This window comes from Nothobranchius furzeri, chromosome 12, assembly GCF_043380555.1.
Source record: "Nothobranchius furzeri strain GRZ-AD chromosome 12, NfurGRZ-RIMD1, whole genome shotgun sequence".
Taxonomy (NCBI): domain Eukaryota; kingdom Metazoa; phylum Chordata; class Actinopteri; order Cyprinodontiformes; family Nothobranchiidae; genus Nothobranchius; species Nothobranchius furzeri.
In genome coordinates, this window is record NC_091752.1 from 66,092,246 (window position 1) to 66,120,015 (window position 27,770).

At 41.7% G+C, this 27,770-nt stretch overlaps 3 protein-coding genes and 1 non-coding gene across 7 annotated transcripts; 1 reads left to right on the forward strand and 3 right to left on the reverse strand.

The window, feature by feature from the left end:
• Window positions 1-926: 926 nt before the first annotated feature.
• Window positions 927-11,074, reverse strand: plbd1a (phospholipase B domain containing 1a). Its single transcript, XM_015945344.3, has 11 exons — window positions 10,810-11,074; window positions 10,039-10,261; window positions 9,443-9,526; window positions 8,965-9,106; window positions 8,498-8,638; window positions 4,138-4,282; window positions 3,738-3,938; window positions 2,122-2,262; window positions 1,859-2,044; window positions 1,677-1,783; window positions 927-1,602 (listed from the first exon to the last, which is right to left on the reverse strand). The coding sequence occupies exons 1-11, from the start codon at window positions 10,874-10,876 to the stop codon at window positions 1,426-1,428; spliced, it is 1,614 nt and encodes a 537-aa protein (XP_015800830.3). The 5' UTR covers window positions 10,877-11,074; the 3' UTR covers window positions 927-1,425.
• A 108-nt stretch (window positions 11,075-11,182) lies between these two features.
• Window positions 11,183-11,255, reverse strand: trnar-ccu (transfer RNA arginine (anticodon CCU)). Its single transcript has one exon. It is a non-coding gene; the product is annotated as a tRNA-Arg (tRNA).
• A 2,905-nt stretch (window positions 11,256-14,160) lies between these two features.
• On the reverse strand, window positions 14,161-20,210 carry pick1 (protein interacting with prkca 1). 3 transcript variants are annotated; one of them, XM_015945340.3, is made up of 13 exons: window positions 20,070-20,210; window positions 19,565-19,629; window positions 19,304-19,415; window positions 19,052-19,180; window positions 18,276-18,342; window positions 18,093-18,182; window positions 16,629-16,682; window positions 16,459-16,521; window positions 16,252-16,385; window positions 16,081-16,173; window positions 15,940-15,990; window positions 15,312-15,456; window positions 14,161-15,225 (listed from the first exon to the last, which is right to left on the reverse strand). In XM_015945340.3, exons 2-13 carry the CDS (start codon window positions 19,603-19,605, stop codon window positions 14,972-14,974), a joined length of 1,233 nt encoding a protein of 410 aa, XP_015800826.3. In that variant the 5' UTR covers window positions 19,606-19,629; window positions 20,070-20,210; the 3' UTR covers window positions 14,161-14,971. The 3 variants fall into 3 exon arrangements, with proteins under 3 accessions (XP_015800826.3, XP_015800827.3, XP_054606705.2); XM_015945341.3 differs by lacking the exon at window positions 20,070-20,210 and adding an exon at window positions 19,808-19,943; XM_054750730.2 differs by lacking the exon at window positions 20,070-20,210 and adding an exon at window positions 19,700-19,834.
• Window positions 19,071-25,962, forward strand: LOC107376309 (galectin-1). Of its 2 annotated transcripts, none has more exons than XM_015945342.3 (5): window positions 19,071-19,209; window positions 23,347-23,415; window positions 23,599-23,678; window positions 25,348-25,519; window positions 25,603-25,962. In XM_015945342.3, exons 2-5 carry the CDS (start codon window positions 23,407-23,409, stop codon window positions 25,747-25,749), a joined length of 408 nt encoding a protein of 135 aa, XP_015800828.1. In that variant the 5' UTR covers window positions 19,071-19,209; window positions 23,347-23,406; the 3' UTR covers window positions 25,750-25,962. The 2 variants fall into 2 exon arrangements, with proteins under 2 accessions (XP_015800828.1, XP_015800829.1); XM_015945343.3 differs by lacking the exon at window positions 19,071-19,209 and adding an exon at window positions 19,821-19,901.
• The last annotated feature ends 1,808 nt before the right edge of the window (window positions 25,963-27,770 follow it).

Below are 27,770 nucleotides of genomic sequence, written 5' to 3' on the forward strand. Positions count from 1 at the left end.
AGTTACTGTCACACCATTCTACAAAATCTGACAGCGCGGGACCATGGTTTATTTCAGATCCCGAAAGTAAGGACATCAAAACAGTGTCGTCCGAAAACTTAACCAAGAACCTGTTGTTCTGAGTGACCCTGCAGCTGTCTGTGTACAGGATAAACAACAGGGGGGACAGAACGCATCCCTGAGGAGATCCGGTGCTGGACATTAATGGGAGAGAAATCTGACCATTAACCAACACCCGCTGGGTCCTCCCCGTAAGAAAGTTCAAAATCAGTAAGAGAAGCTGATCGGGCAAATTAAAAACATTGGCAAGTCTTTCAATCAGGATGTGGGGCTGCATCTTGTTAAAGGCTGAAGAAAAGTCTGCAAACAAGAGCCTTACACAAGTCCCCGTTTTATCAAGGTGCTTGTAGACCGTGTTCAATACACAAAGCACTGCATCTTCTACCCCCTTATTTTGCTGGTAGGCAAATTGAAGTGGGTCAAGTCTCCCCTCTGTCAGAGATAAAATTTCGGATTTTAGAATTTTTTCAAAAGTTTTCATCACAAGTGATGTGAGAGCTACTGGTCTAAAGTCAGACAGTTCCTTTGAAGTACTTGATTTAGGGATTGGGATTATAGTCGAAGTTTTCCACAAAGATGGAATCTGACCCACATCCACACATGTTTGAAACAATCTGCTAAAACACTACTCAACTGGTTGGCACAGTGATGCAGGGTACGCCCACAGATGGCGTCGGGGCCCCTTGCTTTCCCCACCTTTACCTTTTTAAGTAAGATGGTGACCTGGTCTAGTGAAATTACAAATCCCTCACTAGGTTTGAGGGCTTCCTTGCAGACCCCAACCTTTCCAATAAGGTCCCCCCTCTCAAACCGACTAAAAAATGAATAAAAAACATCTGGCAGGACAGAGTCAGGCACTCCTTTTACATTGATAAGTTTCTTATCCTCTTTTTGGTGATTACAAGAAGCCATACATTTGATACCCTTCCAGGCTGCCTTAAGGTCACCACCGCTATACATTTCTTCTATTTTGTCCTTGTATTTTAGTTTAGCTTTCCTGATCTCATAAACATCAGATGAAATGATGGCACAACACACGTACACAGAAATATCCACAAGATCAGAGAAATAAATAAACCTGAGATGCTAGACGGGACTTTGTCAGAATAAATCATGAGAGCATCGGCACCAATCTGCTGCATTTATGATTATAATGACAGCGTTTGCATCTATAACGATATTCAAGCGTTTTAAAAAACATCAAAGGAGATTTAGTGCACTGATTTGATAAAATTATAGTTACTGTCAGTGTTCAAGGCACCAGTGGAAGAAAATTCATCCTGCATCCTGCACTCATCATCCCGAGAGAAATACGTGCAGAAAACCAGATTTAAAATCTGTCTGAAGCTTTAGTTCGAACACACGTCACGGTTCGAAGAGAAGAGGCTTCATCGGGACAAACGTGAAGTTGTAGAACTGTGGGAGGCCCTGGTGGCTGATGCTGCTGAATTTATCCCAGACGAAAGGCGGGAGTTCGCCCTGCGTCGTCGGGCCGTTGATCGCCTCTGCAACAAAATCCCCCGCCATGTTGAAATCTGTCACCTGCGTGGAGAACAGCATGAGCAACACTAAAGGGATTCTGAGAAGTGACCACATCCATCATGACTGGAGACTACCTTGGTGTCGTAGCAACCTCCAGGTGAAGGCTTCTCTGCTTTCAGGTCGTTACGGCAACAGATAGTTTTGCATGGGTTTCCCTCAGAGTACGGGTCGTTCTTGTAGTCTGACAACAAGGAAACAAAACATGTTTGGATTCTGATAAAAGAAAAAAGTCGGTTGAGTGAAAACAGCAACGCACCGTTGAATCTCATGATGTATTTTAAAGAGTCCAGATCCTTCACACTGGCCTGGTCACGGCGGAAGATCTTAGCTCTGGGACAGAGATCGTAGGAGAAGTCGTCGCCGTACTCCTTCAACATTTCTCCATAACCGCTCATCACATAGATTCTCCGGTGGAAGGGAATATTATAGGATGGCCAGTATCCTGAGTCACATCCAGAAAGACTTGTTACAAAAAGGGCCAAAAAGGACCAAGACGGTAAAAACCAGACACGAAATTACCTCTCCTTAGAGCCTGTGACTGGTCAGAGTACTCCACCAAACCAGGGATCTGCTCCACTACGGTCAGAGCGCCGTCATCAATGCTGTGGCCCAACTTCACTTTGCTCCTGTCCAGGACCATGTACTGGTTGTTGTAGGTGCCTGTGCAGGTGGGCAGTCAGCGGTGGTTCACGGAGCATAAAGGAGCAATGGTTTTAGGTGTAATACTTTACTTTGTTAAGTAACTAAGTAAGTAATTGTATTTATAAGTGCATATATTTATATTTATTGAGTGCATAATTTATTTTACACTCATGAAAATATTAATTAAGTAGAAGATATATGTCACGGCACGCATGTCACCCACATTTTATGTTAAAGGCCAAGTATGTGGAAATAAATGGACTCTTGCCATGCAGTTCAGAGTAGGTACTACATCTACGGTAGCCCAAATGCAACAAAAAGGCAAAATGTTGTCAATTTTATTCAAAGGCCCAGCCCCAATACTTGCACTTCCCCTCTTGCACCCTTCAATTGTGCGTTCCCAGCTTGGGGTGCGAGAGCTTAGGATGTCTTGATTCACAAGTGTGAAAGGTGACCACACCCCTTTTGCACCCTTAATCCCTACTTTGCCCAAGTCTGCATCGATGTGGACTTCGGACAAGGGTATTACCAACAATCTATTGCTGTGTCTCAAGAAGTTGAAGCATTGGCTCAAGTGTCTTTTCTTAAAGTATGTCTTTTCACATTTCAAAAGGCCTAACTGAGTACAGAAACAGTGCGTCTGTTCTCTTCTTCTTGGCTGGTTTGGCAGACTGAATGCTTCCAGGGTGTACTGCTGCCCCCTGCGGTTTCTGTCAGGTTACATCATGTCATCATGTCCCTGAAATGCTTCCATTTTTCAAGATGGCACACGCTATGAAGGGTCAACCAGTTTATTTATATAATTATCAATTTTTTCAAGCTGATAGGAATACTTAGAATAGATGTTTGGTGAGAAATATATATATATATATATATATATATATGTATATATACATATGTTTGTATATGTGTATGTATACATATATACATATATATATGTATATATGTATACATACACATATATACATATATATATGTGTATGTATACATATATATATGTATATATGTATACATACACATATATATATGTATATATGTATACATACACATATATACATATATATGTGTATGTATACATATATATGTATATATGTATACATACACATATATACATACATATATATATATACATAACACATACAACACGTACACACACACACACACACACACACACACACACACACACACACACACACACACATATATATATATATATATATATATATATATATATATATATACACACATATATAAGTATAAAATATTACACTATTTGCTTTTAAGAAAGGCTGAATCTAGTCTTTTTGTTAAAAACCAGTTTTCATGAGGAGTGAACAACTCAGCTACTTTTATTCAATATCTATTAAATGTACTGATTTATAGCCACGTGTGTATTTCAATTAGCTGTGCTAACTACTTTCAGAAAAAGACTCAATTTCTAAGAGTTTTCATGAACATGGGATTGCTACATCTAATAACTGAGCTAAACTGACCAGAGTTGTGCATGGAGAAGGTTCTGGCCCATTCCTCTCCTGAATGAGCCAAACTGTGAGCCAGCCTGACCCTCTGCCACGCCAGCAGGCTGTTTGGGGTGATTTTATCAAACAAGGAGGAGTTGAAGACATTGTTGGTGGTTTGGGTCATCATCAAACCGCTGCCCAGGAGGTAAAAGTCATCCAGAGAAACCAAGAAACCTGAAATCACAAAGCAGGTTCTTGAAATGGCGTTTGCTGATAATCTATAAGGACACAAGCCTTTGGTCAGATGTGAAGAACACTAACAAATCCCCCACAGATCAGCATAAAACAGCTGATCTGTTTCGCCTTCGTGGACATCATTGACTGGTTTTTATCTCTAAATGTGTCCTCTAGAGATTTGCTGAGGTCTACACACCAGGGTAGCTGCTGAAGGACAGTTTCCCAGTGGCTGTGTTGGGGTCAGAGATAAGGAAATCCCAGTGCTTGTAGATGCGCATGGTGGCAGCGTACGTGTACCAGCTGGAGTGGGCAAACAGGAGGTTCTCATAGCCTGGAAGCATCTGAGGAAGATGACGGAGAACAACAAAACTGGTTTAAAGTTCAGAACTCAGAAAAATATTTCTAATCCATAGCTCCACTTTTAAAGGAATTACTAAACAGGCAGAAACCGGTTTATCCTGCAGCGAAAGGTCACAAACACGAGCTCAGCTGAGGTGGTGTGCTCTCCAGTCCTGGTGTATTTAAAGGGACATCCCACCATAAGTGAATTTAGTCTGTTGCTGTCATGGACGTAATTTTCACTTTAGAAGTGGGGGGAACACGGTGGGGGTTGGGGGGGGGGGGTATCTTTACAATATGCTCTAATGGGAAACAGGCTTCAACACAAATGGTTGTTTTCCGCTTGGTCCTAGAGCTCAACCAGTGTCAATTTAATATAGCGTAATATATTATAATATAGCGTAATGGGGCTTTCTCTGTCTGTGCACCGAAGCTGTGGAACGCATTACCACTGCTAGTGAGGCAAGCACCAACAGCTAGCATTTTTAAATCACGCTTGAAAACTCACTACTTCAACCTAGCTTATATAACATAATTATGACCATCACTTACATCTGCATTGTTTAAAAATGGACTTTACAATATCAACTTCCATACTATTGAGGTTCTTTTTTAAAATGTTTTTCTAATTTTTATTCTCCCTGTGTCTTATTGATTTTTAGCTGTTAGCTTTTGGGAATTTTGTTGTATTTCCTTTTTATCTTTTATCTGTGTTCGACATGTTTGTATACCGCCGGTTTGATTAACTAACATCTTTAGTGTACAGCGCCTTGTTTGGTTGTAATGCCTTGTGAATGCGCTTTATAAATAAAATTGGATTGGATTGGATTGGAATATTGTTTTTGGATGGTAAAAGTGCAGGGGTCAAACCTTGACTATGGAAAAAGTGTGTGTGTGTGGGGGGACATGTCCCCCCGTCCCCCCCAAAAAATTACGTCTATGGTTGCCGTAGTCCTCAGAGTCAGGTAAGTGGGAAAAAGCATTTTGGAACCAGCCCAGTAGCTTTGCCGCCATCGTCCCATAGACAACAGGAACACGAGAGCTGAAATATCTTCAGTAAACAAGAAAGCTTTTCCTGTCTAAGTAACTAGGATTACCCCGAGCTGACCTGCGTCTACAGACATCTCATCCTAACAGGTCAGGTTACATCCTGAGTGAGCAGAGGTGTAAAACACGGAGCTGGTGGACGGCTGCAGTTGTGGAAATCACTCATCTGAACAGAGTTTCACCTCAGCGTTGGGAGTTCTGATATCTTCATCAGTAACACTTTAACTCTAAACTTCTGTGCAGATCACATGAACAAAAAGTTCCCTTTCTTTTCATTCTGCATGGCTACTGCTCAAAAACCATCCTAGCCCAGCTGATGGTACTGATGCATCACTAATTAGTTCTTCAGGAGCTTTGAGGAACTTTGAGCAACACTAAATAAGTTTCACTCCTACTGGTTGAAAGTGGAATTACAACTGGCGTAAACAACCCTGCCGTAGCTAGCGCTAACAACGAGCTAACACTAAATACAGGAATACAACAGCTAACCTCACGTTGACGCAGCTTTGGTCAAAAGCTGACAGTCTGCATTTATAGCACATTGTGTTTTTTTTTCATTTCAAATCCATTGTGGTGTATAACAAAAATGTTGATGTTCCAATATTTAAGGGCCTGACTGTCCTTGCTGCTGCACTGCATGTAGTACTGGAGGATTATGCTAGGGGGCACAGTAGAGAACTCAGACCAGATAGAGAGCCGGTGTCGGTACAGTATCTGCTCGGGTGCAAGATCGGCTCGGGGTCCTTCGACTGCCGATGACGTCAAAGTACGGCAAACCCACTCGGACAAAATACACTACACATCTATACTGTTGGAAAGAATTTAGCAGTTTCGTTATTAAAATAATGTTTCTTAAGACGTAAGTTTGTGTTTATAATAGTATTTGTAAAATAAAACACTATATTTGATTCATGTTGAGCTCCTCTTTGAGCACATCTCTTGAAGAATCATAGGTATTAGCAACACCTGTGAAATTGTATTTGCAGGAAAGAAGTGTGTCCCGTTTATTGAAGTAATTGTGTTGAGTTTTTGACGTCTTGTCCATGCGTAGTTCAGTTACGCTCATAGCTGCTAGCCAAAGCTCTGGAGTTAAAAGTTTTCTGGCTTTACTAAAATACCTGTCTGTACCTATTTGATTGATGGTAGTTTTACTTTATATTAGACTCCAAATGTAATCATTTGGTACGTTTCTAATTCATAATTTGTAATAATGTAATCGGCGATATTAGCATTAGCATTCCTATGGGTTTTTCCATGTATATTAGCATTGCGCTAACCACTCGCTGCCAAATTGCAGCCTTTGCCATTAGAAAATCTCCTTTTGTCACATCGCAATTTAATTGCACATGCAGTTAATCGTTCAGCCCTAATATACTTGCAGCTCTATGCTAAAAGTGTATTTTCAAAGAGGTAATGATGGATTTCTTTGTAAAAGTTGTCCATCTTTCCAATAGAAAAAATTTGCCTGGACCAACGTCACGTGATAACAACATTACGTGATTACGTAATTCCATAAGGTTCATGTTCAGCCAATCAACTACTTAGACGTCATCGGCAGTCGACGGACCCGAGCCGATCTTGCACCCGAGCAGTTCTTGTACCGACACCGGGTTTGTGGGTACAACCAAAACACACATGGCACCATGACAGAAAAAAAGGCAGCATCAGTATCGTAGATAACAGGGATGTGTATTTTTGAAATTTTGGCGATACGATACGTATCACGATACAGGGGAGACGATACGATGTATCACGATATATTGCGATATATTCAGTCAGACGTTACAAGCAATGTTTTTACTGAATTTGTTGTAAGAATGTTCAATAAACAGTCCAAACTGATACGTAACATGTTTAACATGAGGTATCTGAACCATGATGGAGGGATTTACAGTTCAACGGTGGAAACAAACCCGTTGCACACTGCTGCCAACTAGCGGGTGGCGATTGAATTGCACAAAACGAAAAGAAAATGCACAAAAGTTTGCATGTCAATTCTTTCAAGAATTAGATACATGGCTTTTGAATATCGATGTAATAATCGCAGGAAAAAATATCACTTTACATTGCCATATCGATATTTCCGATACATGGCTTTTGAATATCCATGTAATATTGCTGGAAAAAATATCACGATATATTGCCATATCGATATTTTCTTACATCTCTAGTAGATAATATAAAAGACCTCTAAACCAGAGCCGGAGTCACCATGGTAAGGGTGTCTCACTCGTTTTGTCAACTCCGCCTACTGGTTACTCGTATACTGCAGCATTCGAACACATCTGATTCATTTACAAACAATGCTTCAAATTAACGCACACTATTAAAAACACACTGTTAAGGTGTAAAACACTCTTAAGTGTTGCTTTAACTTCCTGCATTTTCTGTCTTGCAGCCTGAACAGTGGCAGATTTAGCAATTTGGGGGCCCAAGGCGAACACAGACACGGGGCCCCCCGTACACAAAATTTTCGACAATCTTTAACTGGATTTGCAAAACTCTCCCCTCTTCTGACACGAGTTATTTTCCCTTTTTATTAGTCCTCCTCGTTTTTCCTGTCTTTCTCTCCCTTTGAGTGCCTTCAATATTTGCTCTGTTTTCTTCTTCCTCTCAGGGCTCCTGTGCTTTTGCCTTTCTTTTTTTTCAATTTTCCATTTTGCTCTATGTTTTCCTCCCTTTAAACATTTTCCATTGTCTTTCCTTTCTGCTTCCTTTGATGTTTACATTGAAAAACGACGTCACTTTTGGAAGTGAAGATAAAATCTTTTTTGAAGCGAGCTGCTTCTTTCTCTTATTGGAGCCATTAGGACAACTCCATTTCATGCTTAATGTTTTCACTACCACTTCGAGTTTGTTATGAACGCTCCCGCCTCTCTTCTTCTTCTTCCGCTTTTTTTTCTTCTTCTTCTTTGTGTTCTTATGGCACTTGGCAAACAACAATTTGGTGCATTTCTGCCACCAACTGGATTGGAGTGGAATGACTACCAATCGCTTCCTGTTTGTTCATCGGCGTCTTAAAGGAATAGTCCGTTGTGGCATTGACAGAGGGGTGCCAGCGGTCAGGGCTAGGGGGCCTCCCAATATAAGGGGGCCCCAGGCGGCCACCGACCTATGCCTAAATGTAAAACCGCCACTGAGCCTGAATAAGGCATGTTTGGGCCTGTCACCTTAATGAGGGCAGAGCAGTGCCCCATTCCTGGAAGTCTGAAGTCCCTGATGGGAGCGTTGGAGCCAGGAACTAAGGCTGGGATCAGGTCCAGCAGGTCTCCTACTGCGTTCAGGAACTGGACGTCAAACAGCGACAACGGCTGTGGGAAGAGCGGGAGATTAACACCTGAAACACAACACTACCTGAGAAAGGAAAATATCGTATTTTCAATGCAAAACTGAGACTTAAAGCAGCACAAAGTGAGGAAAAAATAAAGGATGTCTCTTTATATTTAAAAGTTTGAATGGGAAGTCTGACTGAAGCTTCCACCTTTTACACAGGAACTTATATGAATAGTAATTAATCTCTGAGACTAAGCGTTAATCTTCTTAAACTACCAAAGTTGCTGTTAACCAGGATTTAACGACGCTCCACTTTAATTTTGTTATTTTGCAGGAAAAGTTGATGCTTCTGTGAGATAAACACCTTCTTCCCGTGCCTCTTGGCCCACTCGGCCACTCCTGCCTGCAGCCCGTCCATCTGGGCCACAACGAAGCCCGCGTGCTTCCAGAGAGGATCAGCGCTCTTGTTCAGCTTCACCTGCTCTCGGACCCACGAGTCCTGCTTCCTGCATGGGGGGGGGGTGACACTTCCTGTTTATTCACCGTGTCATTTACGGAAAAAGCAACCCGAGCACAGAGCGCACGGTAAAATGTTCCATCGACACGTGGTGGAGCTGCTAAAACAGACTTAAAGTGGGAAGAGATGATTCACGGAAATATTGTAGCAACAGTTTTTCACACACAGCTGTAAGCCAGCGCGGAGAACCAGACTGTCACGCGACCTCAGCGTGAGCCCGACCGAGAAAAGGATGTGAAAGACGAAGAACGAGATGTTCATCTCAGATGGTCTACTGTGTGTGGCCACAGAGCTGAAGCGGAGGTTTCAGACAGAAAATACTTACGCCATGAACGTCTTAACTGAACCGAGGATCTTTGGATCGCTGATCAGCTGTGGATACATGTTGGTGTAGTGATCCATCATCTGCCTGAGGAACGAGAGCCACAGCAGACAAACACATTTAGGAAATCACACTTTACAGATTTACAGTAAAAAAAATAAGTAACCGAACCCATCCATCCATCATTTATCCAAAATCAGGCTGCTGAGACACTTTCCTGCTCTTCCTGAGGGAATCCAAGGCGTTCCCAGACCCGTGAGGATATAAAATCCCTCTCTTGAGCTAATCAGCCAATCACATGGTACCATTTAGGTGGTGTTGAGGTCAGAGGAGAATAGTCAGACTGGTAAGATGATTGAAAGACAACAGCAGCTCAGATAACCACTGGTTCTGTCTGCAGAACACCAGCAGCAGATGGACTCCAGCAGCAGAAGACCACACCAGGTGTCTCTCCTGTCAACTAAAAACAGGAAACTGGGACTACAATTCACATGGATCACCAGAACTGGACCAGAAACACCTGATAAAGTAGATGGTCAAACACAAGCATCCATAACAAGAGAAGAAAATGATACAGCTGAGATGTTTTTGCAACTTACTGAGCAGTGAGGAATCCTTCTAGGTAACCAGCCAGGAAGAAAGTGACCTCATCCGTTTCAGGAGTCTTTCCATGTCCAGCACGGATCTCGAGGACACTCCAGCCTGTGGTGGACAGGGTGTTGTTCAAGTAGCCATAGGCATCCCCGGCTGTCTCCATCACTCCCTCCTTTAGCAGGACAAGCTTGTGGTCCGGGTCCCAGTACACAGTGGCTGTTGTCACCTCTGGGCAAACAAACAGTAAAAAATTATTTTAATTAGGGAACAAATTCTTCTTCTACAGCTGATACAGGTCTGTTTTCAGTGAAACAACAATCATTCATTCATCGTTTGTAATCACTCCTTCCTGAGTTGGGTCACAAGGTGCCTATCTCCAAGAGTCATTGGGCAAGAGACGGGGGACACCTGGACAGGTCAGCAGCACCGGGACACACACTCACCTCCACCTGAGTCACCCATTAACCTAAAAATGCACGTTTGTGTGTGAAGGATGGTGGTGGTCAGAGGGGCTGATGATACAATCCTTAGTAATAGTTATAACTATATTCTAACACAATGTTGTTTCTGTTGGCATATGGATGTGTTTAGGGGCTCATCCTCTTTAATAAATAAGAAACACGCTCAGAAATCACAGCAGTTATAAAAAAAACTTTAAATGTTTTTGCTTATTAAGGACTTAAAACCAATCATTACTGTCCAAATGTCTTAAATGTGAAAGCCTAGACAGTCCTTATGAAACCAGCTGGGGATATTCCCACAAAGGCTCTACTTACGTTCAGCAGCCACGGTAGGAGCCACGCGAAGTAAAAGCAAGAAAAACAGCCTGTTTCCAAATAACATGTTAGCGAGGGAATGGTGAAAAACACTAAGACTGGCGCAACATGAAGAGAACGACTACATGAAGTGGAAGCATCGGGTGGAAGCAAAGAGAGGAAATCAGATGTTTGGTGGCAGAGGAAAGTCCAGGACAGCTCGAGTCACGGGAGTGGAGCGCTTCCTTATTGGCTCAGGGCACGGGGGTGGGAAAATAGTGATTTATCAATGAACAGCAGTGTAAAGCTGCCGATGAAAACACAAAAGCTGCTAATTACTACATTTTCAATGGATTTGACCTTGTAAAAAAACAACACACAAAATATAGTACACCACCCCAGATGGGACTCGAACCCACAATCCCTGGCTTAGGAGGCCAGTGCCTTATCCATTAGGCCACTGGGGCGCTATATGTAACTCTGAATGTACTTTTAATGAAATTTGTACACGCCGACTGGCAACGTATTTATAGCTTTTTTGCAATAAGCGGGAGACACACGCATTTATCTGTCTTGACCCGCCCTCACGCCACACATACTTTACACACTCCCCTAACTACAGCGCTACAATAATAGACATCTTAGATTTATATGTCTATACAATGAACGACATTGGTGCCCTCCAGTGGCGAAAAGCTAGAACTGAACTCAAGTTCTGTTAAACAATTTAGAGAACATTTTAACCAACTTATCTCAGTAAAACTGGCAAAAAATATTTGTTTCTGTCATCTTCTGAATATTAAGGAGAATAACGAGGAGAAGGAGAATAGGGAACTCCATTATAATAGTTAGTAGAAAGACTTCCTGTAAACTATTTCAAAATAAAATGCTACAGCGGCGTTAGCTACAGATTTTCTTTTTCTCAGTCTTTTTCTCTTGTAATTTAGCTAAAGTCACAATTCAAACTGTATATAGGTACCCCGGAGGGTTACCGGGGTCCCACCCTGGAGCCAGGCCTGGGGTTGGGGCCCGTGAGTGAGCGCCTGGTGATCGGGCTCTCGCCCATGGGGCCCGGCCGGGCTCAGCCCAAACCGGATACATGGGCTCATCCAACTCTGGACCCACCATCCGCAGGAGGAACATGAAGGGTCCGGTGCAGTGTGGATCGGGTGGTAGACCAAGGCGGGAGCCTTGGCGATCCGATCCCCGGACAAGGAAACTGGTTTTTGGGACATGGAACGTTACCTCGCTGGCGGGGAAGGAGCAGGAGCTTGTGGCAGAGGTTGAGCGGTACCGGCTAGATATAGTCGGACTCACCTCGACACATAGCATTGGCTCTGGAACCCAAGTCCTTGAGGGGGTTGGACACTCTCCTTTGCTGGAGTTGCTCCGGGTGAGACACGGAGGGCTGGGGTTGGCTTTTTGTTAGCCCCAAGACTCTCTGCCTGTGAGTTGGGGTTTACCCCGGGGGACGAGAGGGTACCTTCCCTGCGCCTTCGGGTCGGGGAATGGGTCCTGACTGTTGTTTGTGGTTGTGGGCCAAATATCAGTTCAGACTACCCACCCTTTTTGGAGTTCCTGGGACGAGTGCTAGATAGTGCTCCATCAGGGGACTCCATTGTCCTGCAGGGGGACTTCAATGCTCACGTGGGCAATCTACAGTGAAACAGTAAATGTTTGATCGCAACAGCTAATTTCATTTGATTTGCTTGTTAATCAGAGAAATGAAAAAAAAAATTGCAATTAAAGTATATGGATGTAGCGTGGCCTCTAATTTGTGACAAAGGTCACATTTTCCCAGCTGGGTTGAACTGTAACTTTGCCCCACAGATTAACCCGCCAGGAGCCGTGATGTCTGTTGAAACAACATCTTTATCTGCTGCTGTTCCGTCCCAAGATGAACACTTCAAGATTTTACAATAATAATTTCAAGAAACTCTTGACTTTATTACTGCTTATTACAACCATCATAAATAATCTCTTGGTTCAGTATAAATGTATTTTAATTACTGAAATGACTGGGTTACAATAATAATCAAGTAATGTGTGTTCAGTAAACCAGAAGGTCATCTTGCACGTTAACCACCTCACGCAGAGTATCCAGGGTAAAGTTAAAACACCTCACATGTTCCTTATTTCATAACATCAAGCTTTCTGACGTTGAGAGGGTGTGTTCTGAAGTTTTGTCAAAACCAAATCCCTCAGCTGTAAGTTCAGTTCTTGAACCATACCAGGAGACGAGGGAAGACCGCCCAAATCTCGACTAAGCTGTTTTGTCACGCCGATAGACTTGCTTCGAATAAACGCACCTGTAGCCAGCTGACTCAAAACTCCTTCAGAGTTATTGATTTTGAGACGCAAACAGTTTCACCAGTCGAGTGACCCACGAAGACATCTCAGGACCGATTTGGTTGCACTAAGGTCCTTCTACCAACCTCGTGCCCGGAGGACATCATCTCCACCTGACATCTCGGATCCAGAAGAGGGCCTCCTGATACTGGGTGAGGTAGACACTTTTGACAGATGGTGTCTGTATGCTGTTTTCTATAAAACCAACTCAGCTAGCTTCAAAACCAACTTTATCACCCAGAACGATTCTCTCGCTGAAAGAAACCTTCTGATTCATTCACGCATCCAAAACCTCGCATTTCATTTTAGTTTCCATTCAGTCACAGGTTTGCTTTTTAAAACAAGTTTTAATATCAAATTGTCTGTTAAAAATTGTCATTTCAAATTGCCAAGTGTTGGTAATAAATTCTTAACTTTTTAAAAACTCTGACTCTTCTTTGAAATTAAACACAGAATGGTGTTTATTTTTGGTTATTGAAAAAGCAAAGATTCCTTTAAACTTCTGATTAAATAAACTTTGCTATTAAATTTAATTAGCTTAAATTTAAAAATTAATCATTGGATTAAAAATAGATGAAGCTCGTTGGCATATGAACTTCTATCGAATGTATAATATCCTAGATATTTACATATGGTAGAAGCTTCATTTGTTAACTTGTTTGGATCTTTTCTCAGGATCTAACCAAACTGATAGCAAACAGTGTTATCCTAGTATGTAGTTAACACGCTACATGGTTTATAAGGCAAAACTGAAATAAAATTTTATAACTCAATATTAAAATAATAAATGAAGGTAGAAGAAACACATTTCCAAATCACTTCTTCACAATAAAGCTTTAGTGATCTTCCAATAATGTATTTACATGTTAGACCAGTCCAACATAAATACGGACCGTATTATTAATAAAATATTATTTCTAAGAATGAACCACCTGTATGCTTTGTTTACTTAAAAATCACTCTTTTTTTATCTGCATCTGGTGTAATGCTGCCCTCTTGTGGACAATAGAGCACATAGCCATAAAAGAGATCAAATTAATTTATTAATATTTTTTAAACAGTAAATTTGTCTTTTTCAATATAGATTCTTGAATATTTGAAAAACAAACAAAATAAATAAACACAGTGAAAAACGAACACCACCGGAGCACATGAGCACTTGCTTCCTTAAAAACATTCATTAAGTCTTCCGAATTCATTCACGATCCTAAATCCAAGTTTGTGGGTCACAGCTGGAATGTCAAAAGCTTCATGACTTGCAAATGAACAAAAGACTAATAAAAAAAATACATTTTCAAATTAAAGCACACAGTACGAGACCTAAAACCTGACAAAAACAGCATTTTAGTTTAATTTGGAGTTGGAAACAATTACAGAACCACCTCTGTGGAAAGAAAAAAGATCTGTGGTGTAAATAAAAGTGTTTAACAGCATTATGTGTAAATCTTTCTTTTTGTTAGGGGATCTGTTTCAGGATTGTTTACAGCAAACAGATGCAGCGCTGGCGTTTAGGTAATGAAATGATGTCAGAGAGAAAAGTGCAATATAAAATAATATAAAGGTACAGCATTAATGGAGACGGACAAACACCACACACCCAATAAACTTCAATATAGACAAAATTATTAAAATAAAACAAAAGGCACAACCTCGTGAGCCCTGCAGTAAGAAAATCCCGTCACCTCGTTCAAAATGGCAGAAAATGAATGAATGAATGAATGAAACACAGCAGCAAACCTAAGAGGAATTCCCCTTCGTTACATCAGTGGGAACTATTCCAGCAGCGATCTTAAACAACAGTGGTGGGCTAAACGTCTGACACACACACACACACTCATTCATCGTCGATCAGCTTCGCCGTGCCGTTTTCTACTTGATTGCTTCCTCCCTCCTCTCCTCTTCCTCCTCCTCCTTCCTCTTCCTCCTCGTCTGTGTAGGATAAGGACTGGCTGCTGTAGTTGAACGCGGTGCGGGACAGGTCCACCTCGATGGGGAACACGTCCGCCTCCTTGAGGATGGCGTAGCAATCGTCGTAGTAATGCGACATGCCGGAGACGAAGCGCTGCAGCTGGAACACGATGTCCTGAACTGGAGAGGAAGAGGAGTCCCAGGAGAACCGTTACGTTCTGGTGAACACGAGTTAGAGGCACGAGCTTAACGGTAAGAGAGCAAACCGTGTTTCTGATCCAGCAGCTCGATCTTCTCCAGAACATCCTTCCTCATTTTGGCAAAGCGAGCGCGGGCCTCTTGTCGACACCTCAGCACCAAACGGTACTCGTAGTTGCCGGTGCTGACCCGGTATAGCGGTTCTCCCATGGCCTGCACAAACCGGTGAAACGTAGGTTTTTACAGGATAAAATAAAGCAACATAAACATCAAAACACAAGTTTTACAGAGTTTTAAAAAGACCACAAGAACACATCTGCAGGGGTCTCTTGAATAAATGAACGCCTTATGAGTCGATTTCTGTAGGGAAAAGGCTCTCATGCTCCCGTTTCAGGAAGTCAAAGTGAACCGCAGCCGAGTCGAGCTTCAGACGGCAGGATTTGGACGTATGTCCTGATATTTGTACACCTCACCTCTGATTGGCTAATGGCAACGTGACTCTAAGATCGACTCTGCTCACTATGCAACGTTGATGTTTTATGTCCACAGATAACTCCAGCACGACGGAGTTCTGCTGGGTGGTGAAGTTGCTAATGCTAACAGTTAGCAGGGTTTCCCCCAGCTAACAGCTAGCTTGATTATTCTATTAAAAAAGCCACACGTTGCCCCTCAGGAACAGTTTCTATAAATACTCACAATACTGCTGTATTCCTCATCATCCATCTCCTTCACCTTCAGGCAGTAAGACTGAAACAAACAGGAAGTTCAGACACCGACTAAGTGGCACTAACACGGCGTCTTGTGTGACAGCGGAGAAACTAAACGCTGCGGCCTCACCAGGTACTCAAACTTTACATCCAGGTACTTGCGGATGGTGAGCTTGGTGTCGGGTATGGCCTTGTGGAGGTATGTGTTCAAGTCATGGAGCATCTGAGCGTTGAAACATAACACGTTACTCAAATGAAATGATTAATATTCTACAGAATCTTCTCTAAATTCTGTTCCTACGGGCTTGATGGTCTTCAAGAGCTGAATTCCATATTTCTCAATGCTCCTGTGAGCATCGGCGAACTTGACAAACGCCTCGCTGGCTGCAGCCTGAGGCTCTCTCACCCCGATGATGGAAAACACGTCTCCAAACGCTGCAACAGACACGTTTTCCACCATGAAGACATTCAAATGCAGAAAGGAGCAAACAAAGATCTAAATACTGACCTCTGTGAGTTTGGGAGAGCTCAAAGAAAGCTCTGAGCAGCCTCTTGGTGTGCTCCATCAGGCCTGAAAACAGAACCAGAATCTGGTGGTTTCAACCAAACACATCGGATCTACCAGGGTTAACCAAATCAGATTTTTTATTGGGAAACCTTTTTAGTTCGGTTCTTCACCTTTATAAAGCTCGGCTGTTTTCTCCAGCTCTTCCAGTCGTTTGACCAACCCATCTGAAACAAAAAGGATCCGCCTTAACCCTCTGGGGTCCAGGGTGCAATTTGCCGTTTTTGACTAATTTAGAGTTTTCCTTTGTATTTCCCAAATAAAAACCATAACCACTGCCTTATGTGGTATCAATCTTTTCAACACAACCTGGACTTTATGAATTTATACTTATTTTTTATATTTGGACATAAAGGGGTTGCATATTAGACCTCAAATCACTCAAAACATAAAATCCGATTTGGAAAAAAAGTTGTTTATTTTACTGTGAAACCAACAAACATTTATGACAAATGTTTTTTTATTATTGAGAATGGTAATCTAGACTGTACATGTATAAAAAATATGACTAAATACAGCAAATTACAATTAAAAAAAAATATTAGCCCTCTGGGGTCCAGGGTGTAAATCACCTTTTTTGACTCATTTAGGTTTTTCTTTTGCATTTTCTAATAAAAACAATAAATATTGCCATATTTTTTTTTCAGGACAACCTGGACTATCTGAATTTATACTTATTTTATTAATTTGGCAATAATGTACATGCATTTTGGAGTGGGGAGTGGCTCTGACAGCTGCGCGGCGCCGCCCACTCCTCTTGTTGGATCTCCGAGGAGCTGGATCTCTGCCTTCATCCTCTACCTCATCATGACCCAACTCTTCTATGAGGAAGGATGGATTTGCCACATCGTCATCAACATCCTCGCTGTTTGCCTCAGACTCCGGCTGCGAGTCTCCGCCCACTTCCTCTGCTTCCAGTTCAAAAAACAGCCGTACTTTCTGAACTGCCTGGTGGACATTTATCCTTCTCATCATCCTTTATATAAGCCTAATAAAAGCCGACTAAACTGCAGAGACAATATTTCTGTCCGGATCGCTCCAAAATATGAAGTTTACCGTCAATATCTGTCTAATTGTTTGTTGTTACTCCGTTGGCGCCACTCCTTTCCCCACAAAGCGGCTCCTTTTAGCGCACGTCTCGTTACTCGTGCGGCCTTCCTCTCTCTTTCAGCTACACAATGATACTTTTTATCAGCTGAATATGTGAGACTTCCACCAACAGCAACAGGATCTCATGTTTTTGTGGGTTTTTTATGTTCACAAGCACATTCCCGCTCACGGATTACCAAACTGCTGTTTTGACAAGTTATCAGATTGTCTAAAAATAGGTTGTTTTTTTTGTTTAGTATAACTCCGCTTTTACTTGCCTATGAACAAAATTTAAAAACGGGGGTGTAGTTTATAATCTCCTTTCTAAAGCTGAATCGAAAATGAAACTCAGGGAGGCGGAGTCTTGCTGCTACAGCGTCCCAAATCAGACCTGTTCAATAGACTCGTGTACGCGTCCATGGACCCCAGAGGGTTAAACCAACCGTCACCTTTTAAACAACAACAACAACGTTTAAAACAAGACTTACCGTTACACAGAATGGCTCTGCTGAGTCCGAGAGCATCAGCTGTGCCTGAGCTCATGTTCTCCACCAGGCGGTGCTTCACCTTTTTCAGCACTGAAACAAACAAACGTCATCCAGCGTGACTTAAGAAGACGACACAGCGTTACACTAAAACATGAGAGTGGTAGAAAATCCAGATTAGGGTACCGATATCTAGAGACTTTCCCTGTTTGGGGTCAGCCTGCAGCTTGTTGTAGTGGATCACCGCCTCCCCCTGTGAACACACACACAAATTTAGGATCTTCTTTATGTAAAAACAGGAAACATCTGTATTCATTTCTAATATTCAAGCATTAGGAACAAAATGGTTTATGTGGTCAACTTTGTGGTACAGAAGGGGACCTTCACGAGCAGCGTGCGTCCTGAAACGGTAACGTCAACAGTGTAAGCCTTTAATTCCCACACTGAGACCAGTTTTTATCCCACCATTCAGGAAGTCATGTTTTCTTTTGGATGGACAAAGGAAGCCAAAAGCAGCAGTCGCTCTGTCCTGCTGATGTGACGCCACGAGCTTTGTCCCTTTGTCCTCTTTTAAACAGCCTGGAACGCTGAAACCGTCCCTCTGCTCCTCTGAGTGAAACTGGGCTCACAACCTCGTGGAAATATTCACAGATGAAGCAGCAGAACTTCAGAAAGTAAGCCATCCTCTCTCCTTATTGGTCTGCATGTTGTTATGTAACACACTTTAAATTCTACATCATATTTAAGTAACATAATTATATCTATCTAGAGTATATCGAGGTGAGATGAAGTCAGTTTAATGGTTTAAGTTTGGTTTGATGATATAAGAATAACATAGAAGAAAACAGTAATAGAAAGTATTGCTGTGTTTAATCTTCAATCTCAGAAATATGTCTAATAGATTCTCATAACCTCCTAATGTTCAGATCTTTAAATAACAGACTGGCGTCATTCCCGAGTACCTGGACCGTTTGAATCATCTTGGCCACCTCCACTTTTGTTTTTCCTTTCACCGTTTTCCCATTCACACCTGTGATTTCATCACCTGCTGCCAGCGTCCCGTCGAGAGCTGCCGGCGTGTTATCAAAGACCTGAGAGACCAGAACAATCACAAATCACGGTAACAATGACTAGAAAGCGATTGGATTTCTCCACTGACATCTTCAAATGGAAGTTTAGTGATTCTTTTCCCTAATTAATGTCGACACAACAACCTGAACGATGTAGAGGCAGGGACAGTACTGTGCTCCACCACCAATGCTGATGCCGATAAGATTGTTTGCATCTTTCTTCAGGGTCACAGTGCCGGGTACCGTTGGGATCCCGCTAATAAAGAGGAAACGTGTTGATATCCAGAAATCACCGCACATCAGCAGATAATCATAAAGGGTTTGGTGTAAACAGAAAAGTCTGTGTTACAAGAGGCATCAACGCGTGTAAATGGATTATAGAGATTATAAAGCATCAAGACTCACAGTTTGTCCTCCTCCAAATCATAGTCCATGTCTGTGAACATTGTAGGACAATGTCTCTACTGTCCCTGAAAAAGAAACAGCTCAACTTTGAGATCTAAAATATAAAAACTAAAGAAATGAATATCAGGAACTTACTTTTAACTCTACTAAGAGCGATTTAATTACAAACGAGTAGATGTTTTCTGGGATAAATATGGAAACGTTTTAAAGTAAACTACTTTTTCCAGTAAAATAAACAGTCACCGTTTCTAATCGATGCTGAACTCAGTCGATGCTGACAGAGGAGAGATACCGGAGCGGCAGAAACATCTGGTTACGAACAGCTCTTGCTTCCCAGGTAAATGCCTCTTTAAAGACGTATGAAACCCTGGATTTATGGTTAAAACCTAACAATACATTTCTACTTCGTGACCTAACCAAACTACATGCTAACACCGCTGCTAAAGCTGCTAGCTTATGTAGCTTTCAGGCAGCTGCTATTGAAATGTCGCCGCAAACCTCTTACCTTTGCTAGGGTTAGGTTTATTAGAGTTCGTCCTATACTACCCGCTTTCTATTCATTAGGTCAATTTTTTTTGCAAATCTTGCCTTAAAATATCAATTATTTTAACTTCTTGATGCACTGAGTGACGACTGTTTACTTAATTCGTCACTTCCTGCACAGTAGCGGAAGTTGTGTTGAGAATGCTCCTCTTCTGCCATCTAGTGGCCAAATGTTATACTACACCATAAACATTCAAAAACATCTGACTGGCCCGGAGTGTTAATCTATGAGAATCAAAATTTCTGGCTCAGAGATTAAATTGTTTAGATTAAACGATTTTATTGATTATTTTTGCGCACTTTATTTCACTGAAGGTTTGCACAATTTTCCCTTAAGGATTCATTATTAGCCAGATAATACCAAAAACCTAAAAATTAAATAAAAAGAAAAAACTCCTGTATCGGTACTGAATATTTACTAAACTGAAAGGGAAAATCACTTGATGGCAGTTTTTGCTTCAGTACTATTTAACAGTTATAGCACTTGCTTTAATAATATTTAAACCTCCAACCACATTGTGACGCCTGGTTCTCAGTTTATGTTAAGACATCAGTGTAACGTCCAGAAAAGGGCAATTTTGACCTATATATTGACCTGCATAGTGACCGGTCATCTACAGACATAATTCCACTTTCTAGGTGGATTTTCTATTCTATCTTCTCATAAGATTATTCAAACATTTTACATAACATCTGGTTCATTCAACCTTATGATTATAAACATACAAAACATATCTGGATTCAGTTTTTAAATTGCAAAAAAGAGCTATTAGAATAATAAATAAAGCTGGATATAGGGAGTCCACAAACCAATTTTTTGTAGGATCAGCTATGTTAAAATTTAAGGACATTATTTATCTTAAAACTTTAGAAATGGTGTATAGAGTGGTGAAAAAGAATGTTCCAATTAGTATTTTAAGTATGTTTAAATTAAGAGATGGAAAATATGATTTGAGGGGGTCTTATATGTTTGAAATACCTAAAGCGAGAACTAATGCTAAATATAGATGTGTGTCGGTTTTGGGAGTGAAGTTATGGAATGGACTTACTGATGAACTGAAGATGTGTTATTCTTTGTCATTTTTCAAGAAAATTTTAAAAATTTGCATCTTCCAAAGTTATAGAAATTTAGTTTGATGTCTAACCTTGTGTTGATTTGATTTCTTGATTTATCATTGCTTTTTCTTTAAATGGTATGCATCTTATCTATCAGCCTTGGTTAGGGATTTGATTATCTCTGTGGGAGTTAAGGATAGGCTAATTATAAGCCACTAGGCTTCAACCTATTCTTTTTGGTTGCTTGATTACTTTTATGTAAAATTGATAAATTGTTGTAGTTGACCGAATAAAAATATCGATAAATGATTTACCTTATGAGTTGTAAAAGTTCACTTTTCATTCAGAGTGTGGAATCCAGCAGTCTGAGATAAGTTTGACAATCTTGTCTTCATGAAATGTCAACAAGCACTACAAAATCTTCTGGGTGTTAGAAGATAGAATAGAAAATCCACCTAGAAAGTGGAATTACATTTGTAGATGACCGGTCGCTATGCAGGTCATAATTTTATCATTGAACAACAACCATGTTCTCAATGAACCCCAAAAACTCATTAATATCAAAGCTGAATGTTTTTGGAAGTAGTTTTTGGTTTTAGCTATTTTAGGGGGATATCTGTGTGTGCAGGTGACTATTACTGTGCATAATTATTAGGCAACTTAAAAACAAATAAATACCCATTTCAATTATTTATTTTTACCAGTGAAACCAATATAACATCTCCACATTCCCAAATATATATTTCTGACATTCAAAAACAATACAAAAACAAATCAGCGACCAATATAGCCACCTTTCTTTGCAAGGACACTCAAAAGCCTGCCATCCATGGATTCTGTCAGTGTTTTGATCTGTTCACCATCAACATTGTGTGCTGCAGCAACCACAGCCTCCCAGACACGGTTCAGAGAGGTGTACCGTTTTCCCTCCTTGTAAATCTCACATTTGATGATGGACCACAGGTTCTCAATGGGGTTCAGATCAGGTGAACAAGGAGGCCATGTCATTAGTTTCTCTTCTTTTATACCCTTTCTTGCCAGCCACGCTGTGGAGTACTTGGATGTGTGTGATGGAGCGTTGTCCTGCATGAAAATCATGTTTTTCTTGAAGGATGCAGACTTCTTCCTGTACCACTGCTTGAAGAAGGTGTCTTCCAGAAACTGGCAGTAGGACTGGGAGTTGAGCTGGACTCCATCCTTAACCCGAAAAGGCCCCACAAGATCATCTTTGATGATACCAGCCCAAACCAGTACTCCACCTCCACCTTGCTGGCGTCTGAGTCGGACTGGAGCTCTCTGCCCTTTACCAATCCAGCCACGGGCCCATCCATCTGGCCCATCAAGACTCACTCTCATTTCATCAGTCCATAAAACCTTAGAAAAATCAGTCTTGAGATGTTTCTTGGCCCAGTCTTGACGTTTCAGCTTGTGTGTCTTGTTCAGTGGTGGTCGTCTTTCAGCCTTTCTTACCTTGGCCATGTCTCTGAGTATTGCACACCTTGTGCTTTTGGGCACTCCAGTGATGTTGCAGCTCTGAAATATGGCCAAACAGGTGGCAAGTGGCATCTTGGCAGCTGCACGCTTGACTTTTCTCAGTTCATGGGCAGTTATTTTGCTCCTTGGTTTGTCCACACACTTCTTGCGACCCTGTTGAATATTTTGAATGAAACGCTTGATTGTTCGATGATCACGCTTCAGAAGCTTTGCAATTTTAAGGCTGCTGCATCCCTCTGCAAGATATCACCATTTTTGACCTTTCTGAGCCTGTCAAGTCCTTCTTTTGACCCATTTTGCCAAAGGAAAGGAAGTTGCCTAATAATTATGCACACCTGATATAGGGTGTTGATGTCATTAGACCACACCCCTTCTCATTACAGAGATGCACATCACCTAATATGCTTAATTGGTAGTAGGCTTTCGAGCCTATACAGCTTGGAGTAAGACAACATGCATGAAGAGGATGATGGACCAAATACTCATTTGCCTAATAATTCTGCACTCCCTGTATTTCAAAATTGCAGTTTTCTGGACGTTACAGTGAGTTTTAGTCTGTGATGAAACAATGCTGTGATAGGATTTAAATAGTCAGGATGATAACGATGCTGATTGATTTAAATTTGAATAGATACAAGTCCTGTCATGTGACTGTTAGCATTAATAGGCACAGCACTTCTGTCTCCCAGGAAAAGCACCAGCCGGAGTAGAAACACCATTTTCCTGATTCTTCCACAGCAGCAGCCAGGATGAGTATGGTGAGTATAAAGCTGTCTGTTTTAATGTCACACTAGTTTTTTAAGGGCACTGCAGTCTTTAAGTTTTTATTCACAAGAAATAAAGCATTTTAAATGGAAATATTAAAACATTTGGGCATTGAATGCCTCTATGACCAACACATCTTTTAATGATGTTTGAAACTCCAAATAACATTTTCCCAGCAACTTGAACTGAAGAACACGGACCTGAGAACAGGCGACAAGCTGAAAATAAAGGGAGAGATTCTGCACGATGCTGAGAGGTACGTCAGTCAAACATAAAGATGTCTTGGTGTAGTTGTTTTGACCCACGACATGTAGAATCACCACTGAGGCAAAGTTAAAAGTATTTATTTTGTTTGGTAGAAGTGCAGGTGAAGGTCAGGGGGTTCGGGAGGGTCCAATAGCGTTCTGTAGCAGAGACAAAGATGAATGGTTGCAGAAAAATACCAATAAACGGGGTGAGAGGAGGCTTACGGTTTCCAGAGCGTTTGGGGAGCTGGAGAGGAAGGCGAGTCAGGTCTGGCTGAGCGAGATGGTTGTGAGGGGCTGAGATGATGGCTGGGAGCTGAGCGCAGGAATCCAAAGTATCCGAGCAGGGCAGGTGGGCGTTGGAGAGCAGGCGGTCAGGGTGAGCGGCGTGGCTGGCAGGATGATTCCGGGAGTTTCTTTCTTGAAGAGGAGTGCAGTCAAATGAACGAGAGGCACCTGGGGGGAGTCGGAGGAACAGGGCAGGTAAGTACGAGGCAAGCAGGGAACACAGGAGACAACAAGTCAGCGACAGGCAGAGTAAAGGCGAGATACTACCTAATACAGCGTAATCATCCGGCACTGGTGAGTTGTCACGCCGCTCCTTAAATCCGCTGACCTCTGATGAGAAGATTCACAGCAGCTCCTCTCTGGGACACACCCACCTGCAAACAGAAAGACTCGGGCCTAGTCCACACGTAGCCGGGGTTTTTTAAAAACGAATATCCGCCCCTCCAAAAACTTGCATCCACACCACCTTGTTTAAAAAAAAAAACTCTGTCCACACGTACCCGGATAAATACGTTGTTAAGGACATGCCAGACCTGTAGGCGGCAGTACTTCCCCCATTCTTAACCTCGTCCTTCGTCTGTGGTCTTCCACAAGGAGCAGTAATTCAGCTTGCAAAAGCAAAAAGCGCTTGGACAATTGATAAAGCGAGCGCAGCTCTGAGGGCATCCATGATGCCGGCTAGTGTAAACACAGGTCGCACACGTGATGTCAGCATTTTTTGTCGCGGAAAGTGACGTTGCGGACCTTAAAACTCCGGTTTTGTCTGTCCACACGCAGACACCCAAAACGGAGAAAACGCAGATCTTCACTTTGGCCGGAGTTTTTAAAAAGATCCGTTTTCGTGTGAATGACAGGCTAAAACGTAGAAAAATATCTACGTTTTGGCAGATCCCCGGCTACGTGTGGACAGGGCCTCAGAGAGGTTAGCTCAGCCCATGACAAAAGACTTCTTCTTGGATGTTTTCAGTGGATCTTTAATCTACGTTTACTGCAAACAAACGTAATAATCAAAGATGGACGAGCTCATTGGAGTTCACAGAATCAGCTGATACAAAAATTAATCTTAACTATTGGTAGTTCAGATAAAACTCTATTGTCTTTAATCTTAACTGGAAGCTTCTTCAACATCAACCAATGAGAAATCAGAACCATGAGCTGAAACAACCGCTTCCTGTTTAGTTTGTCAAAATAAAATGATTCCTAATCCTCATTAAAGGCAGCGCTACAACGGGCCATTTTAGACAAACCGAACAAAACAAATAAAATAATAAAGTGTGGAAAATTTTAGAAAGTTTTAAAGAATTAAGACTATTGTCACATATTTGTTAGAAAAATGTTTTCACCATTTTGTCTCGTGTTAAATTAATACGATCTCTGATCCATTTCCTTCAGATTCCAGATCGACCTTGGCGTTGACTCAGATGACCTGGCGTTGCACTTTAACCCCCGTTTCCATGACGATGCAGACGGAGCTGTCCTTGTGTGCAACTCAAAGATTGATGGCTGTTGGGGCGACGAGAAACGGGAGATAGACAACCCTCTACAGAGGGGCAGTGATGTAAAGGTGAGAAAGTTTGGCTCATGATGCGGTGAATTAGTAAAATACACTTACCCATCTTGTATGAAATATTTATGTTTCTCTTTTAGATTGAGCTGAAACTGTCTGGAGACGTGTTTGAGGTGGAACTTCCTGATGGAAAGGAAGTCCAGTTTCCCAACCGTGTCGGGATGGACGTCATCACGTACGTCCGAGTGATGGGAGATTTCAAACTGACCAGCTTCAAGATCTGCTAAGAGATACAGCTGTTGTAATGCACGCTGTTCATAAAGACAAAACAAGAGAAACATCCAGTTAATGGATGACACGTAATCCTTATGATAAGTAGCTCTAAATGCATGTGTTGTAAAAAGTTGCAAATGCGTATAGGTGATATCTGCATGACTGTGTTAAATTATGTCATGTTCTGGACAATCTTCAAAATTAAAACAATTAAGCTTTGTTGTGAATGAATTGTTGCTAATCTTTGTTTGAGAACTTTTTTTTCCTGTAAAAATCAAAGATACTTTATTAACCCCAGAGGGAAATTAGAGTTTCAGTACACACAATTCAGAGATCAGACATACATGGGCAAGACACATGACAAGAATTGGTGACTGTGGTCATTCGCAACCCTGAGTCGCGCTACCTTAATAGAGTTAAGAGGGTTACATGAGGATTGGTTCAGGTGGAGGGAAAAAAAGGCACATCAGAACTACCCTCCAGCAGGAGAGCAGCTTTGCTCTGCAAAAAAAAAAAAAACACCTCAGACAGATATGCAACAGACTTCGGACAACACATCATAAGTGTCCACTAGGTGGGGTGGTGGGTTGGGACTATCCCCACTTCAGTTCCTGCAGCCACGATGAAGCAGCGCATGTCACCTCAGTGTGGATAGGGGGAGGAGCATTTAGGGTTGGAGGGTTGCGGTGACCCTGGATGCTTCGGTGGCCTTCCCACAGTCCCGCCCAGGCTGGGAAAGGAGGTAGAGTTGAGTTGCCATAGTGACGGCACATTCCACATATCTTCTGAGGGGGGAGTTTTCGTTGGAGCCTTGCAGGCTCAAGGACGCCAGATTCCGATTAGAAATTGTTTTGGGGCCAGACAGAGATAACTTCCTCTCTGTTGTACAGTTTGTTGGTCCTCAAACTCTCAGAATCCCAATTAATGGACGTTAATCTATCCCAATCCGTGCTGATTCGTCCGAAGCAAGCAACAACAATAGTTTACCATAAGATACCGGACTAGAATAGCCAAGATGACAACACTAACCACCAATCCACCTTGTCCTGCCATCTAAGTTTAACAATTTTCCAGGTGTTACTTTTTGATATGCAAGTCTTATGAGACTCTAAATTCCAACCTGCCATGCTGTCAAAAACATACAGTAAGAGATCAACTGTGAAGTCTTTCCTGATTTGGTAGTTCTTCTGTGATTCAAACTCTGCACATTTCTTTTTAACATGGTTGGCCGCTTCTTGTAAGTACGTAGGTTGAGCTGAATCCTCTTGTTGCTACGGGTTTGCTCTTAATCATCTTCAGACACTCACGTTCAACATCATTAATGAATGATCTGATCTTCTGTTTCTTCATGTGGTAATTTAGACATTTTCATAAATTTCAAAACATCTCATCTCTTCTTTGTTATGTAATGAGAATAATCACCTGCTTTTGGCAGCTTTTTGTAATTCTGAGTTCTTTTTGACTCTTCAATGAGAGAAGACTCAATACCAAGGTCCTGAAGGACAACAGACTGATCTTCTTCCAACTTGATGTCCTCGATGGGTTTTGTACATGAAGTTAATTCTTTAACCCAGTGAGTCCAAACAACATCAAGCTGATTTTCAGTTCCTTCCCCTCATCAGCAAGACATTTTAATGTGTGAGCCAGCTCTTTGCTCTTTGCAGCAATTAATTCTCAAATTCTGCCTTCTTAGCATCAAGTTTTTTTCCGGCTTTCTTCTGCTGGATGATTTCATCCAGGTCTTTTCACTTCTCTTATGAGATCCTCACAGAAATTGTTGATTCTTACTTCAAGTGTGTTCCACCCTAATGTCGATGGTTCCACCATTGAACCAAGGTATCTTTCTCCGTGTCTTCCTCAGAATAAACTCATGTTTTCCTTTTTGTTTCTTCATATGTTTTGTTCATTTCTCTGAGCTCCACATGGTCATGTTGTCCCTTCTCGATACTAAGATAAAGTTGGTTTTCAATGGTCAGCATCTCACTCTTCAGAGCCCAGGTCCAATTCCCATACTGGATCTCAAGTTGCCTGTAAA